The 14,438-nt window shown below is 43.2% G+C and overlaps 2 protein-coding genes across 5 annotated transcripts in view; one reads left to right on the forward strand and one right to left on the reverse strand.

The window, feature by feature from the left end:
* Positions 1 to 11,304, reverse strand: part of ACACA (acetyl-CoA carboxylase alpha) — a 268,738-nt gene extending 257,434 nt beyond the window's left edge. Inside the window, exon 1 of the mRNA XM_036835516.1 lies at positions 10,761 to 11,304. Within this exon, the coding sequence (XP_036691411.1) occupies positions 10,761 to 10,798 (38 nt within the window). The 5' untranslated portion in view covers positions 10,799 to 11,304. The remainder of the gene's footprint in view (positions 1 to 10,760) is intronic.
* Positions 11,305 to 11,401: 97 nt separating this feature from the next.
* TADA2A (transcriptional adaptor 2A) overlaps positions 11,402 to 14,438 on the forward strand; it is a 45,443-nt gene continuing 42,406 nt past the window's right edge. For 2 of the 4 annotated variants that reach the window (XM_036837306.1, XM_036837307.1), the window contains exons 1-2: positions 11,402 to 11,469; positions 13,659 to 13,786. In XM_036837306.1, the coding sequence (XP_036693201.1) occupies positions 13,762 to 13,786 (25 nt within the window). In that variant the 5' untranslated portion in view covers positions 11,402 to 11,469; positions 13,659 to 13,761. Of the gene's footprint in view, positions 11,470 to 13,656; positions 13,787 to 14,438 lie in introns of those variants that run through there. The other 2 variants (XM_036837308.1, XM_036837309.1) reach the window with 2 other exon arrangements.

Here is a 14,438-nt window from a genome sequence, read left to right on the forward strand (position 1 = left end):
TGGTGGCTTCTCTTGTTGCAGAGCATGGGCTCTAGGCACGCGAGATCACTAGTTGTGGCTCGTGGGCTCTAGAGCGCAGGCTCGGTAGCTGTGGCGCACGGGCTTAGTTGCTCTGCGGCATGTGGGATCTTCCCAGACCAGGGCTTGAACCCATGTTTCCTGCATTGGCAGGCAGATTCTTAACCACTGCGCCACCAGGGAAGTCCCCAACTAATCTTACAAATTCAAAATTACTACTCAAACCTGTGTTCTAAAAACTGCATTTTGGAAATGTTTTTATTATGATGGTGGCATGAAACAGCTGACCTTAAAACAGAGCTTCAGTGAAAAAGGGACTGGCATGAGGGATACAAAGGGTGTTGTCCTGATTCTTTTCAGGCATCTGAAACCATTCCATTTCATTTTGGTGAAATATGTCTATTCCTAAGTAATTTTTTTCTTAATTCTCTGGTAACAACAACAACAACATATACAAATCATATCCTCCTTTCTTTCACTTTAAGTACTGTCCAAAAAGGTACAACATCTAGCCTTAAGCCCTGATTTGATATTCAAGCTGACCCTAGAAGAGATGGAACCAAGCATGGATGATGATAGTTTTCAAGGAAGCCCTAGAGATCCTCTAGGTGCCCTAAAGTTCCACAGAGCACGCTTTGAAAATATGCTAGGCGGAGAGGAAAGACCACTGAGGCTGGCATTTGAGTAAATGAGTATCACCCTCCACTGATTCACAGCATCACCTCCAGTTTATCCTGCCATCTGTGGCTCAGTCTAACCATGAAATACGGGGAAAAAACCCCGCTCCTTCTCAAGACCACTAGGGAGGATGATTAAAAACATTCCATACTTAAAGCTCTTGGTCTAGGACTGATACTTACATTCATCCCCACCTTCCCAGGCTTTATCCACCAGAGAATGTCCTTTCATTTAATCCAGAAACAGGAGATAAAACCTGTGGCAGAGTCTACACTCACTAGCTCTACTGCAAGAATATAATTTGGGTAACCATGTACAGTGACTTTTCTTTATAGAGATTCACCAACGAAATGGAAATTGTTTATTTTGCTTTGGGGACTTGTTTCCCCAGCCAAAGCAAGGTCCTTTTGAGGATTTTCTGACTCCCTAATCAGTTAACAATTTTGAATACCGTATTCTCTTACCAGTGGAGATCTTTGAAAACTAAAAGATAAGAGAGAGCGCAGAAGGGAAGGGAGAACTCCCACGTGGACCTTAGGAAGTGACCTTTATTGTTTTTTCCCCTACAGGCATCCTCTTTATTTGTTTGTTCATTCATCTTTATTGGAGTATAAATGCTTTACAATGTTGTTAGTTTCTGCTGTACAACAAAGTGAATCAGCTACATGTATACATATATCCCCATATCTCCTCCCTCTTGTGTCTCCCTCCCACCCTCCCTATCCCACCCCTCTAGGTGGTCACAAAGCACCGAGCTGATCTCCCTGTGCTACGCGGCTGCTTCCCACTACTCATCCATTTTACATTTGGTAGTGTATATATGACAATGCTACTCTCTCACTTTGTCCCAGCTTGCCCTGCCCTGTGTCCTCAAGTCCGTTCTCTGCAGATCACTTCACAGCAGGGCACAATACTCCCTGTCACCACTATAGACTGAGCTATAGACTCAACTTGATAAAACGCCATTTCTATGGGGAGCCAATTATTCCTCTGGGAAGTGACTAGTCAGCAAGGTTTTTAACTGCAAATTCTTTCTCATTAAGTTACCACACCTTGTTTTTCTGATTATTAAAGTACATCCTCATTATCAAAATGTTTAGAAAATACTGGAAAGTGAAAAGAATAAAAGAAAAAAATTATAGCTAATCCTTCTTCCCAGAGATAACCACTATTAACACTTTGATGTATCTCTTTACAGATTATAAATATGTACACATATACATAAAAAAGATACATGTTACACAAACACCACCATACTCTTCATACCATTTTAAACCTGTCTCCCTCTTTTGGCTAATATATTACTACCATATTTCCAGTTAGCACAAGTATGAAGTTGTGTTTTTTTCAAGTCTTAGGCTGGAGAGGACTGAAAGTCATTCTACCTTTTTTAAGAGTCTGAGTCACCCCAATACTTTTTGGTAGGCCCAAAGATTAAAGGAGGTAGTTGCTTAAGGCAGAGAAAGCACATTCACAGACACCTGCAATTTAAACTTCTGATGGTATTGCAAAATGACATTCAGTAAATAGTTGTATTTGTGCATGTGTTAAAAGCATGACTTTATTCAAAGGAAGCACGTAAAATACACAATTTTATATTTCTGTTTTGCCATTTCTTCATTTTTTAAGATCTACCTGTGATTTCAACAATCAAAGTGACCGGGCTTCCCTGGTGGCGCAGTGGTTAGGAATCCACCTGCCAATGCAGGGGACACGGGTTCAAGCCCTGGTCTGGGAAGATCCCACATGCCGTGGAGCAACTGAGCCCACGAGCCACAACTACTGAGCCCACATGCCACAACTACTGAGCCCGCGTGCCTAGAGCCCATGCTCCGCAACAAGAGAAGCACCGCAGTGAGAAGCCCGCGCACCGCAATGAAGAGTAGCCCCCGCTCGCCACAACTAGAGAAAGCCCGCGCGCAGCAACGAAGACCCAACACGGCCAAAAATAAATAAATAAAATTAAAAAAAAAAAATCAAAGTGACCTAGGCCTCTCTGGGTCTCTGACAGGCCTGAGCAGGCTGCTAGCATCCCTCTTTCTCTGCACACCCAGGCTAGTGCAAGGGGTTACTAACCAGAGAGGGACCTAAGGTGGTTCTAGCCCTACACATTTTTCTCCCCACCCCTCCCTCCCTCCCTCTTATTTTGGAGACTCTTTAAGCACAGTCCAGTAGATTCTGACCTAGAGCACTTTTCCTACATTATGTCCCAAACTAGCCGTCTTCCAAGGAAGAGTTGCTATGTGTACTTCGGACTAGCAGTCAGGAGCCCTTCTTTGTTTTGCCCTGTTCAGGCTGATGGTCTTATGGGCCTTCCTCCCCTTACACTCTGATCCTCCCCTCCTGCCTCCACTCTTCCCCTGCATTCTCAGAAAGGATTCCTTTCCCAGAGTTGACACCTGGCCCTCATGCTGCCTCAAGTTGCTCTTTTTATGTATACTTCCTAGTTCTTCTGCTTGAAGCCTGTCCCGTCTGTGTTAACTTTTATTTCTCTACATTACTTTGTATTCAACAGAGCACCATGCTCATAGTAGACATTCAAAGAAATTATTGATGATGTCACACCACTAAATGGATAGCTGAGGGTAGCATAACTGACTTTCTAGAAGAAAATGAGGTAACCTTTACTTTTACATCAAAGTTGCTATTGGTTACCGGGGGCATGCAAACCAATGAGGGCCCAACCTGCAACTGTTGGTAACACTTGAATTCATCTCTCTAGACGTACATTCTTTTCTCTCATGTTTCTTTGTCTCTTCATCTTTCTCTTCCTGCTCCTTATTCCAATGCTTTTCTTTTTCCAACACTTTTTTCCTTTCCTTCTTTTTCTTTCCCTTTTTCACTGACCTGACTTGCCAGTGATCCAATACAAAAAGTTTCTCTTAATCTGCACTCCTTGAATCCATGTCTATAGGACATAAATTTCAATCTCCAGAAGGCTTTTCACAGGCTGACCCTCCTTTACTTGGTGCACCTCGGTCTGTAGTACAAAAACTTTCACCAGACTCTTATGAATTTGCGCCACCCAGTGGCTAAAGTTGCTAAAGTCATCCTCTGAAAAAAGCAGTGCATATAAATAATTAAATATAAACAAATGTGAAGCCTGTAATACTGTCCCAAAGGAAAAAAAATAATTCATAGCAGCCAAATTTTGTCCTATTTTAAAGTCTATTTTCTAATACTTGAAATAGGGTGGCAAAGAACATGTTTAGGGGTACACTGTCATGGTCTCCACAGAATAAGATGACGCCCACAAGATTCGACAAGGATTTATTCAGGTCACTTCTGCTCCCTAATGTACTGGAAAAGAAGAATAAATAGCACAGGTTATAGGGTAAAGTCTTTACTGCTCTCTTGAGGAATCAAACATCCAACGTGAGAGACACTATTTTGAAGACTTATAAACTATACATGTGATAATATCAGCAGTTTAATTTATTTCTTCTACAATGAACTTTTTTGGACATGTCTATGTCTAGGACATATGCCAAGGAGTAGCATTCATGGGTTGGAGGGTACATACACCATCAACTTTGCTAGACTGCATAGAGTCCTCCAAACTGGTTGTCGCAAATACATTCTCACCAGCAGTAAAGAGAGTCCCTGTAGTTCCACCTCCTCCCTAACTTGGAAATCTCAGACTTTAAAATTTTTGCCAGTCTGACGGCTATGAAGTAGTGCGTCATTGTTGTTCCTATATGCATTTTCCTGCTTAATGGTGAGGTTGAGCATCTTTCTATATATTTATTTGCCTTCAGGTTTTCTCTTGCTCGCTTATAACCGCTCCCTTTTTTTCTATTGTGTTGTTAGCCTTTTTTATTGGGTTGTAGAAGTCCTGTATTCCTGGCGATATTCCTGAATACTAATCCTCTGTCTTTGAAACATTTACAATCAAAAGTATATTTCTCATATAAAACGTATTCCTCAAAGCTGATTTACACATAAATAAACACCTGCCAGGCTCTGAAGCTCTGGGAGTGCCTTTTGGCTCCAAGATTCTGTTTTCATTTTGACTTCTATGGCTAAAAAGCTACTGGACTTATGTTTCAAAGTCCCAGGAAACTGAACATATTCCTTAGAAGGACTTCAAGGACTCCCACCTTGAAGGACTCTGCTTTGTCAACACATACGTGACAAAATAAGGTAGCTGGGTTGTCAGCCTGTTCCAACCCTATTCAATTCTTTATGGCAGGAAGAGAAATGAGCAGCTCTCAAAAAACTGCTAGTATCTGTTATTGTCTTATTCTGAAATTAAACCAGCGAAGTAATGCACAGGTTCAATTTCAGAGTGATTTATTCAGATATTGCTTTCCTAAGCATTTATAATGACTCCATGGTGTTGAAAAGAAGTGCAACCTGTAGCAATATCTGAACTCCTGGGCCTATTTTCCAGCTCTCCAGAGTAAGCCATAAAGTACCTTTGCCTAACATATTTATTTGTCTAAGCACAGGGAAGATGAACTTTGGCAGAATAGACAGCCCATGTGCCAGAGCAGCATCGCATTAGAGATTTCTGAATGGCCTCCTCTCCTTTCTGCTGTGGTATCACTGTTTACCCTTTTAGCTCCCTCCTTCCCATCTAAAGGAAATCATCTGATTCCCATATCTATACTTTCCATGAAATCCTTTCACTCCAACATACTTGTACTTCCTGGTGGATTAATTTTAAGCCTTTTATCTCTAACTGTAGATAATAATAAGAGCTAACACATAAAGCACATCTACCATGTACAATAATAAAAGTTTTGTCTCCTGCTAAAGTAACTCTGGGAAACAGGTAGGCCAGGGAGCATCTCACGGGTCTGAACTACCACAGCCCCTGAATCTGTCTTGCACAGTAGCCTTGCACAGTAGAGCCTTGCACAGTAGCTGTTTTTAGTGCCAAGTTGGGAGACAACACTGCTGTGTCATTTTGAAGAGTGTGCTCATGTGTGTGTGAGCGCATGATTAAATAGTAAAGGGCTTCAGAGAAAACTGCTGTCCTTGGCATGATTATAGATTCCAGAAAATTAGTAAAGTGAGTAAACACTAAAAAATGTGTTTGGCTGTGTAAAAATAACCAGTTACAGCCATTTATGTAAACAGCTTAACATTTAAGGCCTGATTATCATGCAGCACAGTAACAATTACATATATCATTAAATATGCATCAGATTAACCTTGTAAGTTTTATTCGATTACAATAGCACTCTATAGAACAGTCTTACAGTTAATTGCTCATAATGCATAAGTCTGTTCACTATTTACATCAATTAAATGAGACAGAGCTCCTGAGCGTGTCCCGCATTTATTTGCCGTAAGCCTGGATTATTCATCCTTGAGTGCAACTATGCATTTGCCCTATGACCTGTGAGATAATGTACACTCTCTTTAGTTTTGTATAGTGAGGAAGGTGCTAAAGAAGCAGGTAGCAAAAGAAAATTCTGTTTAATTTGGTGTTTTGGAAGCCTACAGGTTTCCAGTAGATAGTTCTTGGTTAAAATAATGAAAATATTCCAATGCTGAGCACTGGCCAACCTAGCCTAGAACACTTCTAAGCAAGCCCCAAGGTCATACTGTGAAGCACTTCTAGAATTAAAATTAAAACTACATTATAATTTATTTGACTCCCACCATGAACTAGGTACTACACATACATCATCATATCCTTAAAAAACTCTTATAAATTAGGTATTATTATTTTCATTTTACATAAGAGGAGAAAAGAGACACAGAAAGATAATAGTTTGCTAAATTCTTGAAGGTAGTTAGGATTCAAATTCGGGAAAGGCTTCAAAGTACATACTTTTTCAATTATATTAAACTGGGCCAGGTTTCTTACAATTCATATTTCAAACACTTACTAGGCACTTGTTGGTTGCAAAGGAGTATAGACTGCCTGTCATCAAATGATGCAAAATACTTTAGGAGCCTGTTTTGAAGGTCAAAAGGTGGAGGCCTCGTTCATCCGGCTGAAAGGCGTGCAGCCAGGCTGCCTAGCAGGCATTTAAAATTTTCCTGATAAACAGGAGTCACTCAGCAACAATACATTCCTGGTTCACCTCACTTTTAGATTCTACCCCAAGCCTGCTGTTTCAACAGAAAGACATCCTGCGCTTTGTGGAGATCAAAAAGAAGTCAGTGAGGGAATTCTCTGGCAGTCCAGTGGTTAGGACTCAGCACTCTCACTGCCGGGGCCCGGGTTCGATCCCTGGTCGGGGAACTAAGATCCCACAAGCCGCGCGGTACGGCCAAAAAGAGAAAAGTCAGTAAGGTGAGGAAGAGGCAGAGGAGATGGGTAGCAAAGGGCTGGATTCATGAAAATTTGGCATAATGGCCATGGCATTATGAAAATCCTAATACTTGCTAACTTTTCACTTTGAATAGCCAGAGGGAGTTTATTAGTTACATTTGGACAGACCTGATTTTAATTCTGGCTGTACTACCTAGTAACTGAATGACTTAGGGCAAGTGGTTTTACCTCTCGGAGCCTCGTTTTTCCTTATCTGTAAAATGGGATGCAGTAAGGTCCTTTAGCAGAATTTCTCCCCCTCTTGTTCATCTCTGAGATGTTTAGGGCCCTCTTACTTATGCAGAAGCACTCCAGTCAAGCCACTGTGTGGAGAAATAGCTATATGTAGACCTTACATTTCTTTAAGTAGCTTAGCAAGAGTACTTCAACCCTTCCTCTGCAGACTGGTCATGGTTGAGGTTGATCAAGTTAAAAGAGCAATCTAGGAAACTCCTGGAAAGAAAAGAATTGATTTCCTATCTCCTTTGACTAGGGTGGCCACAAAAGGAGAAAGATATGGAGGTGGGGGGGAGTGAATGGGGACAAGAGGATGGCAATGCTTCTGAATGCAAGAGACAGCAACAGAGGCTGAGGAGGCTGGAACCAGTCCTGAGCTGGGCCATGGTGGACCCTGGGCTTCTGTGAAAGTGCCTTAGTGTGTGAACTCAAGGGGCTGAGCCCTAAGAGCTGCAATCCTTGAGGCTCAGGCCTTTTGTGGCATGAAGCCCTCTCTACTGAGTGCATCACAGGAAACTCCTTGCCTTTAAGAGACCCTGTAATTGGCAAAGCAAAGGGCTCTGCTCCCAGACATAAATCTCTGGCTAATTTACATTGACTGGGGTTACCTTAGAGTTTAAAGGGGAGGAGGTTGAAACCTAGAAGGCATGGCTAGACTTTTAGACTTTTTGTTTTTATCTATTTGTATACCAAGGGGCTTCCCTGGTGGCGCAGTGGTTAAGAATCCGCCTGCCAATGCAGGGGACATGGGTTCGATTCCCTGGTCTGGGAAGATCCCACATGTCGCGGAGCAACAAAGCCCGTGCGCCACAACTACTGAGCCTGCACTCTAGAGCCCGCGAGCCACAACTACTGAGCCCATGTGCCACAACTACTGAAGCCCACATGCCTAGAGCCCGTGCTCTGCAACAAGATAAGCCACTGCAATGAGAAGCCCGCACACCAAAAGGAAGAGTAGCCTCCGCTCGCCGCAACTAGAGAAAGCCCGCGCTCAGCAACGAAGACCCAACGCAGCCAAAAATAAATAAATAAATTTTAAAAACAAATTAATTAAAAAAATTTTTTAAAATGTAAAAATATTTGTATACTAAACTACAAAGAACCACTTCAGATACAGGAAAAATAAATATTAGACGAGGTAAAGTTTATAAAGTCTTTCAGTACTCAGGACATAGTAAGTAACTAGAAATGGCAGATAGTCATTTCCACTGGGAGGAAGGCTCAGAAACTGCACTTCTGGTTCTAACCACAGCAGCTAAGCAGCTGAAGGGGAGCCTGTGGGGATATTTGGACACAATCAATGGCAGCCACATTATAGAGCCTGGACATCTTCTCTTTTCCTTGCCTGAGTGACTTCATCCATACCTTTGCCTTTACCTGCTCATTTTGCAAATATCTGTCCAGGATGCACTTCTGGGCACTGAGGTTACAAAGAAGACACACATCCAAAGAAACAATTCTAATATGGTTATAACATTTTAGCCCTGACCTCTCCTCTCCTCTGAGCTCTAAATTCATTTATGTCATTTCCACTCAGATTGCAAAACAGGTATCTGAGACAGACCTTTAATTTCTCCTCCAGATTTGCCTGATGCCACCACATTGCTGAAGGCAAAAACCCAGAAAAGCACTGCCTAATCACTGTTACCCTTACCCTCACGGTGCATTTTCATTTCTCCACATCTTTCTTAAGCACAATGAATGACTAAATTGGGGCTTAGATTTCTAATGAGGGCCTAACATCAATTGAAGAGGAAGGGAAATTTCCAGGTGCTTGCATGCTGTGTTTTTAATGAATAGATCCCAGTATTATGTGGGACTGTTTTTCCACAACAGTACAACACTGAGGACTCATATTCAGTTGGTTGACAATCGTGACGTCCAGATCTGGATATACGCCCTAGCCAGACTCAAAAACTTTCACTTTAGATGAGAAAGACATGAAGGTAAGTCCTAAAGGTTTGACCCCATTTTCTGTTTGTGGAGGTGAAGGTATTGTACAGGTGTAGCTGAAACATCAATGTTCATAAACTACCTGTTGAACAACTGCTGGACGATTAATGATTTAAAGGGCAATTTTTATGTTTCTACTATCTATTCTCCACACAACTGCCAGAGTGATCCTTTTAAAACAAATCTGAGGGCTTCCCTGGTGGCGCAGTGGTTGAGAATCTGCCTGCCAATGCAGGGGACGCGGGTTCGAGCCCTGGTCTGGGAAGATCCCACATGCCGCGGAGCAGCTGGGCCCGTGAGCCACAACTACTGAGCCTGCGCGTCTGGAGCCTGTGCTCCGCAACAAGAGAGGCCGCGATAGTGAGAGGCCTGCGCATCGCGATGAAGAGTGGCCCCCGCTTGCCGCAATTGGAGAAAGCCCTCGCACAGAAACGAAGACCCAACACAGACATAAATAAATAAATAAATAAAATTAAAAAAAAAAAAAAAAAAAAAAACAACTTAGACAACAAAAACCACTTATAAAAAAAAAAAAAAAATCTGATTATTCCTTTGCTCTCAACCCTTCCATGGTATTCTATCACATTCTAATAAAATCTAAAGTCCCACATGGCTTACCAGATACACAATCTGGCTTCTGCCTGTTACCCAACTTATTGCTTTAATTTGCTGTGCTACAGCCTCACTGCTCTCCTTGCTTCTCCTCCAACATGCCAAGCAGTCGGGCTATTTTAATTGCCATTTCTTTTCTCCTGGAACAGTTTCTCTCTAGAAATCCGCACAGCTGCCTCCCTCATTTAATGATTAGATTTCTGCTTACAATTAAGAGGACATCCTTGTCTACCCCATCTGATAAAGCATCCCCTTTCTCCTAATTTTTTTTAAAACTTGCCACATTACTGGGCATTAGCTATTATTTAGTAATATATTATGTGTATTGCTTAATGTCAATCTGCCCCCTTATTATGAGACAGAAACTTTGTTTTATTCACAGCTGAATTCCCAGCACCTAGAACACTCTTCTCATCAAATATTTGATAAATGAACAGATTTTCAGAATACATCAAATGTAAAACTCCTCTAAATGTATTGACATGAAGCATAGAAAAATATCTAGAAGAATGTACAGCAAAATGTTAATTATCGTGGTGGGAGCTGGTTTTCACATTATTTTTGCTCATGCAAATATGCTGACTTTTTTTTTTTTAGTATGAACTTGTATGACTCAGATACTAAAAAATGAGTAAAGAGGCCACACATGCATAAAGTGTAAATGAATTCTATAAGAGGTTGGGCAAATTTATGAAAGAAAGACTTCTAAATAGATGTATTAGCATGATGGTTAAGCTAAACTACTGTTTGAATCCCCTTCCCCAACACGGTCTAGCAGTGTGATCCCAAGTTGTTCACAAGGCAGAGTCTAAAGGTTTTCACCTGGAAAATGGGGACGATAATAATTAGTGTCTACCCCATAAGGTTGTTTTTGAAGATGAAACGGGACCATGTATGTAACCTCCTTCGTACAATGCCTGGCATGCAGAAAATACTCGACAAATGGCAGCTATTATAATAATTAGTAGTAACAAGAGATGTTGGGACATACCTAGCCCTCAAGATTGACATCAGAGTGGACCACCACATCCTCTCATCATTGCGCCTCAATCTGGGCCCCTGAAGCCCAAAGAGGGGATGGTTCTCTCCAAAGAAGGTAATTTCGACGTTCCAGAAGCATCTGAATCAAACGTACCCTGTGAACCCTTAAACCATTCAGGCAGCCTGGTTAATCCATGAGCAGCACTGCAGGACCCGGCTTCGAGAGGCGACCACCGCTCGCCGTCCTTGGGCCCAGTCCCTTAGCCTCGATTTTGTTCGAGGCTGCAACAGAGGTGAGGGGCAGGAATGTCAGAAAACACAAAAGCGGGGCAGTACCGGCCCGCTCCAGCTCACCGCACTCTGGAGCGGTTCAAACGGCACCACGAACCGGCAAGCCTGCGGCAACCAGCAACGCGCCCCCAGGGAAAAATGATTACTGGTCCGACTCAAAACTCAGACAAGCTGCTCAAAGGCCCAACCTCCAAGACCTCCGCCAGAAGCCAGACGCTAGAGCGCGGCTATGGCCGGGTCGGGGACCGAGGGAGGGGCGGCCGTGGATGCGCGGCACGCGGCGAGGCCGCGACGGCCGGGGCGGGGACTGGGCGGAGGCGGCGAGCGCGCGGCCCGCTCTCGCCTGCGCCGCGCGGGAGCGAGCACGCAAGCCTAGGGCGCGCGCGCAGCTGGCGTTTCCTCGGCGCGGAGGAGGGGAACGAAATAAGGTGAGGCACGAGGCGCTGCAGGGCGGGCGGCGGCGGGGCGCGAGCCCCTGTCTCGGGACAAGGGCGAGGCGGGGATCGTGAGGTGCGGCGGGGTTGGGGGCGGACTGCGGGCCCCGGCGGCGTCGGCGGCGAGGGGGGCAAGGGGGGCGAGGGGGCGGGCGGGCGCGAGGCGCGGGCCACGCCGCGCAGTGGGGGAGGGCGGCGTGGGGCGGGCCTGAGCCCTGGGGCCCCGCCCCTTCGCGGTCTGACGCGCCCCGCCCCCTGGGCGGCCCCGCTGGGTCCCAGCCTGGGTATTCCTGTCTCTGCTGCAGGGGAACACGAAATCCCGCTCTTAGCAGACCCTGGTTGACGTTACCCCTTGTTTTCAAGTAGGCCTTCCAAGTAGGTATTTCGGGTCTGTTTTAGAGGTGAGGTGGTCTGAGGCTCCAGTAGAATGACTTGCCCGAGATCACACGGTTAATAAGGAACGAAGTGAGGCTTCGAATCTTGTCCGCAAAACTCCCAAGCGTGTGCCTGTCCTCTACACCACATCGAATGCTTTTCACGTTCCTTCCCTCCTCCTCCCAGTAACTTCTTGGAATTTGGCAAATGTTAATGTGGAACTAGCATCCATCCTTTCATGGATGTTAGCGTCAGAAATGTCTCTTGTGTGAAGAAAGAGGAAAAAAGAAGATTCCGCTTATTGCAATATTGCGCTTACAACGTGGAGTGTTTATGAGACTGTATACATCCTTTACTTGACCATCTCTACTAACCTCTGTTGAAGTGACGCTGCTGTTCACTAACTGTAAGACATTGTGCAAGTGACAGTCTTTCAGAGATTCCTTTCCCTTCTTGAAAAAGCAGCATGCCTCAGAAGGTTGTAAGGATTCAGAGACAATCCACATACAGTGATACCACAGTACCTGGCATATGAGAAATATTCAGTAAATGGCCATTATTTCATTATTGAGTGCATAATACCCCTTACTAAGCACACTTTTCTTCAAACTCATTTTCCTGGGACCAGAGCAGAGGGATAACCACTCAAGTTCATCCTGGAAAAGACAAGTTCATTGACAGTTTTATGTGGGTGTCCCATACAGTTAATGATGAATTATTCCCCAAGCGAAAACTATCAGGTGAAAGAAGTCACTGCAGGAGAACTAAAGATGAACTAACCTTTTTGTAGAATTAACATTTGTCCACTACATTTGTGTTTATTGAGTTCTTTCTTCTTAGCACTGTGCTTGGTACTTTAAGACATACAAATTTGTATTTGATGTAGTCCCTGCTTTCATTTAGTCTAGAAATGGGGAAAATACGCATTCAGAAGTGATTCTCACAAAGTGGAATGTGAAAAATGCCAAAAAAAGAGATAGATAAAAAGATATGGGAGTATAGAGGGAGGAGGGATGTTTCCATGGCTTAGTGTGAAATATGAGCTCATTTATGTCTTCAAAAAGATATCTTTGTATATAGTACATACCTATTAAATAGCTGTTCAAAGAATAAATCAGTGAACAAAATGTACGTTGTAATAGATAGGAGTCCTTAGTTTTCTAGTAATAGACGTTCATTCAGATTAAAGTATTACTGGAAAGATAGAGAAATGAGAAAAAACAAACAAACCAACCTAAACCATTGGGCTACCCTTGGGGATGGGGATCTCAAGAGCCAGATCTCTCGGACCAGATTCTTTGGCTAGTGAATGAGCTCTAATCTGCCCTCTGTCCTTGGATACCTTACTCAAGATTCAGCTTTCGGTAAGAACAGATCTGGTTGCTTTAGCTGCTGTGGGGCTGGGGGATGGAATATTGGGATTCGCAACCCCACGAAAGCCATATGAAATGTGGGAGAGTCAGTTTCCCAAAGGAAAGGGGGCTAAGGAGAAAAGTGAGGCCGGGCAGAGAAAATCAGTTGTTGTTTATTAGAGATATGTAGCCTTTGTAGAGGACTTACTATGGGCCAGGCACTATGGTACATTATCTGTGTGGATTTTGATATTTAATCTTCGACAACTCTAGAAGGTAGATATGATTGTATCATATCCATTTTACAGAGAAGGGAACAAGCTTGTAGAGATAAACTAATTTGCTTAGCCTTACAAAGCTAGGATGTGGTACAGTTGAGTAAGTTACATTATGTTCTCTTTATCTTGTCCCTTTACAGTATTTCCTCATCCACGTGCCACTTTTGTTTGTTTATAGGGGGGGTCGTCAGCTTTGGTGTCTGTGTTGGCCAGTTCTGAAATCTCCTTGAAGGAGCCCTACATTGAGGAAGATCAAAGCAGCAGTCTTTGCCAACTGGGGAATGGACCGTTTGAGTTCCTTTAGCAGTAAGTACCATGGGAACAAGTCCCAGGTGAATATTAATAGCAAACTGAAGTGGAAATTGATCAAAGAAGAAAAATAAACACTTTGAAGATGAAGCCATGTGAATCTGATCCTAAAGGAATGAGTATCAAATCAAAATAAAATCAACCACTACTACTGAACACATGATAGAAAACAACACATGACCACAAACACATGACACTCAAGGTCTTATAAGAAAATTAAGCTCAGGTGGGCCATGCATAATATGATTAACCCGTAGTTCGACTTAAAAAAGCAGTTGAATTTCTCTTTAGAATCAGTAACATATTTCAGGTGCCTTGGTAAGAAATAATGTCAGTGGTAGAATAAAGGAAATGCTCCTGCCCCTGCTTTTTTGGCACTTGTATTCTAAGAGTAAATTATAGCACAGTAATAGTGCAGAGATTTATGGCGTACATGTGAATTAAATCCAGGCAGCCACAACTATGGAGGAAAAAATACACTTTTTCTTTTCTTCTGAAGATAAGAGATTTGACAGAAATAGAAATCCATTGTTAGATGTTAGTAGTGTCCCAATGAGAAGAATCAGAAAGTCACTTTTGGGGTGTATCCTCCTCAGCAGTTTCTTTCTTTCTTCCTCCCTCCCTCCCTTCCTTCCTTCCATCCATTTAC

This window comes from Balaenoptera musculus, chromosome 20 (genome assembly GCF_009873245.2).
Source record: "Balaenoptera musculus isolate JJ_BM4_2016_0621 chromosome 20, mBalMus1.pri.v3, whole genome shotgun sequence".
Taxonomy (NCBI): Eukaryota; Metazoa; Chordata; class Mammalia; order Artiodactyla; family Balaenopteridae; genus Balaenoptera; species Balaenoptera musculus.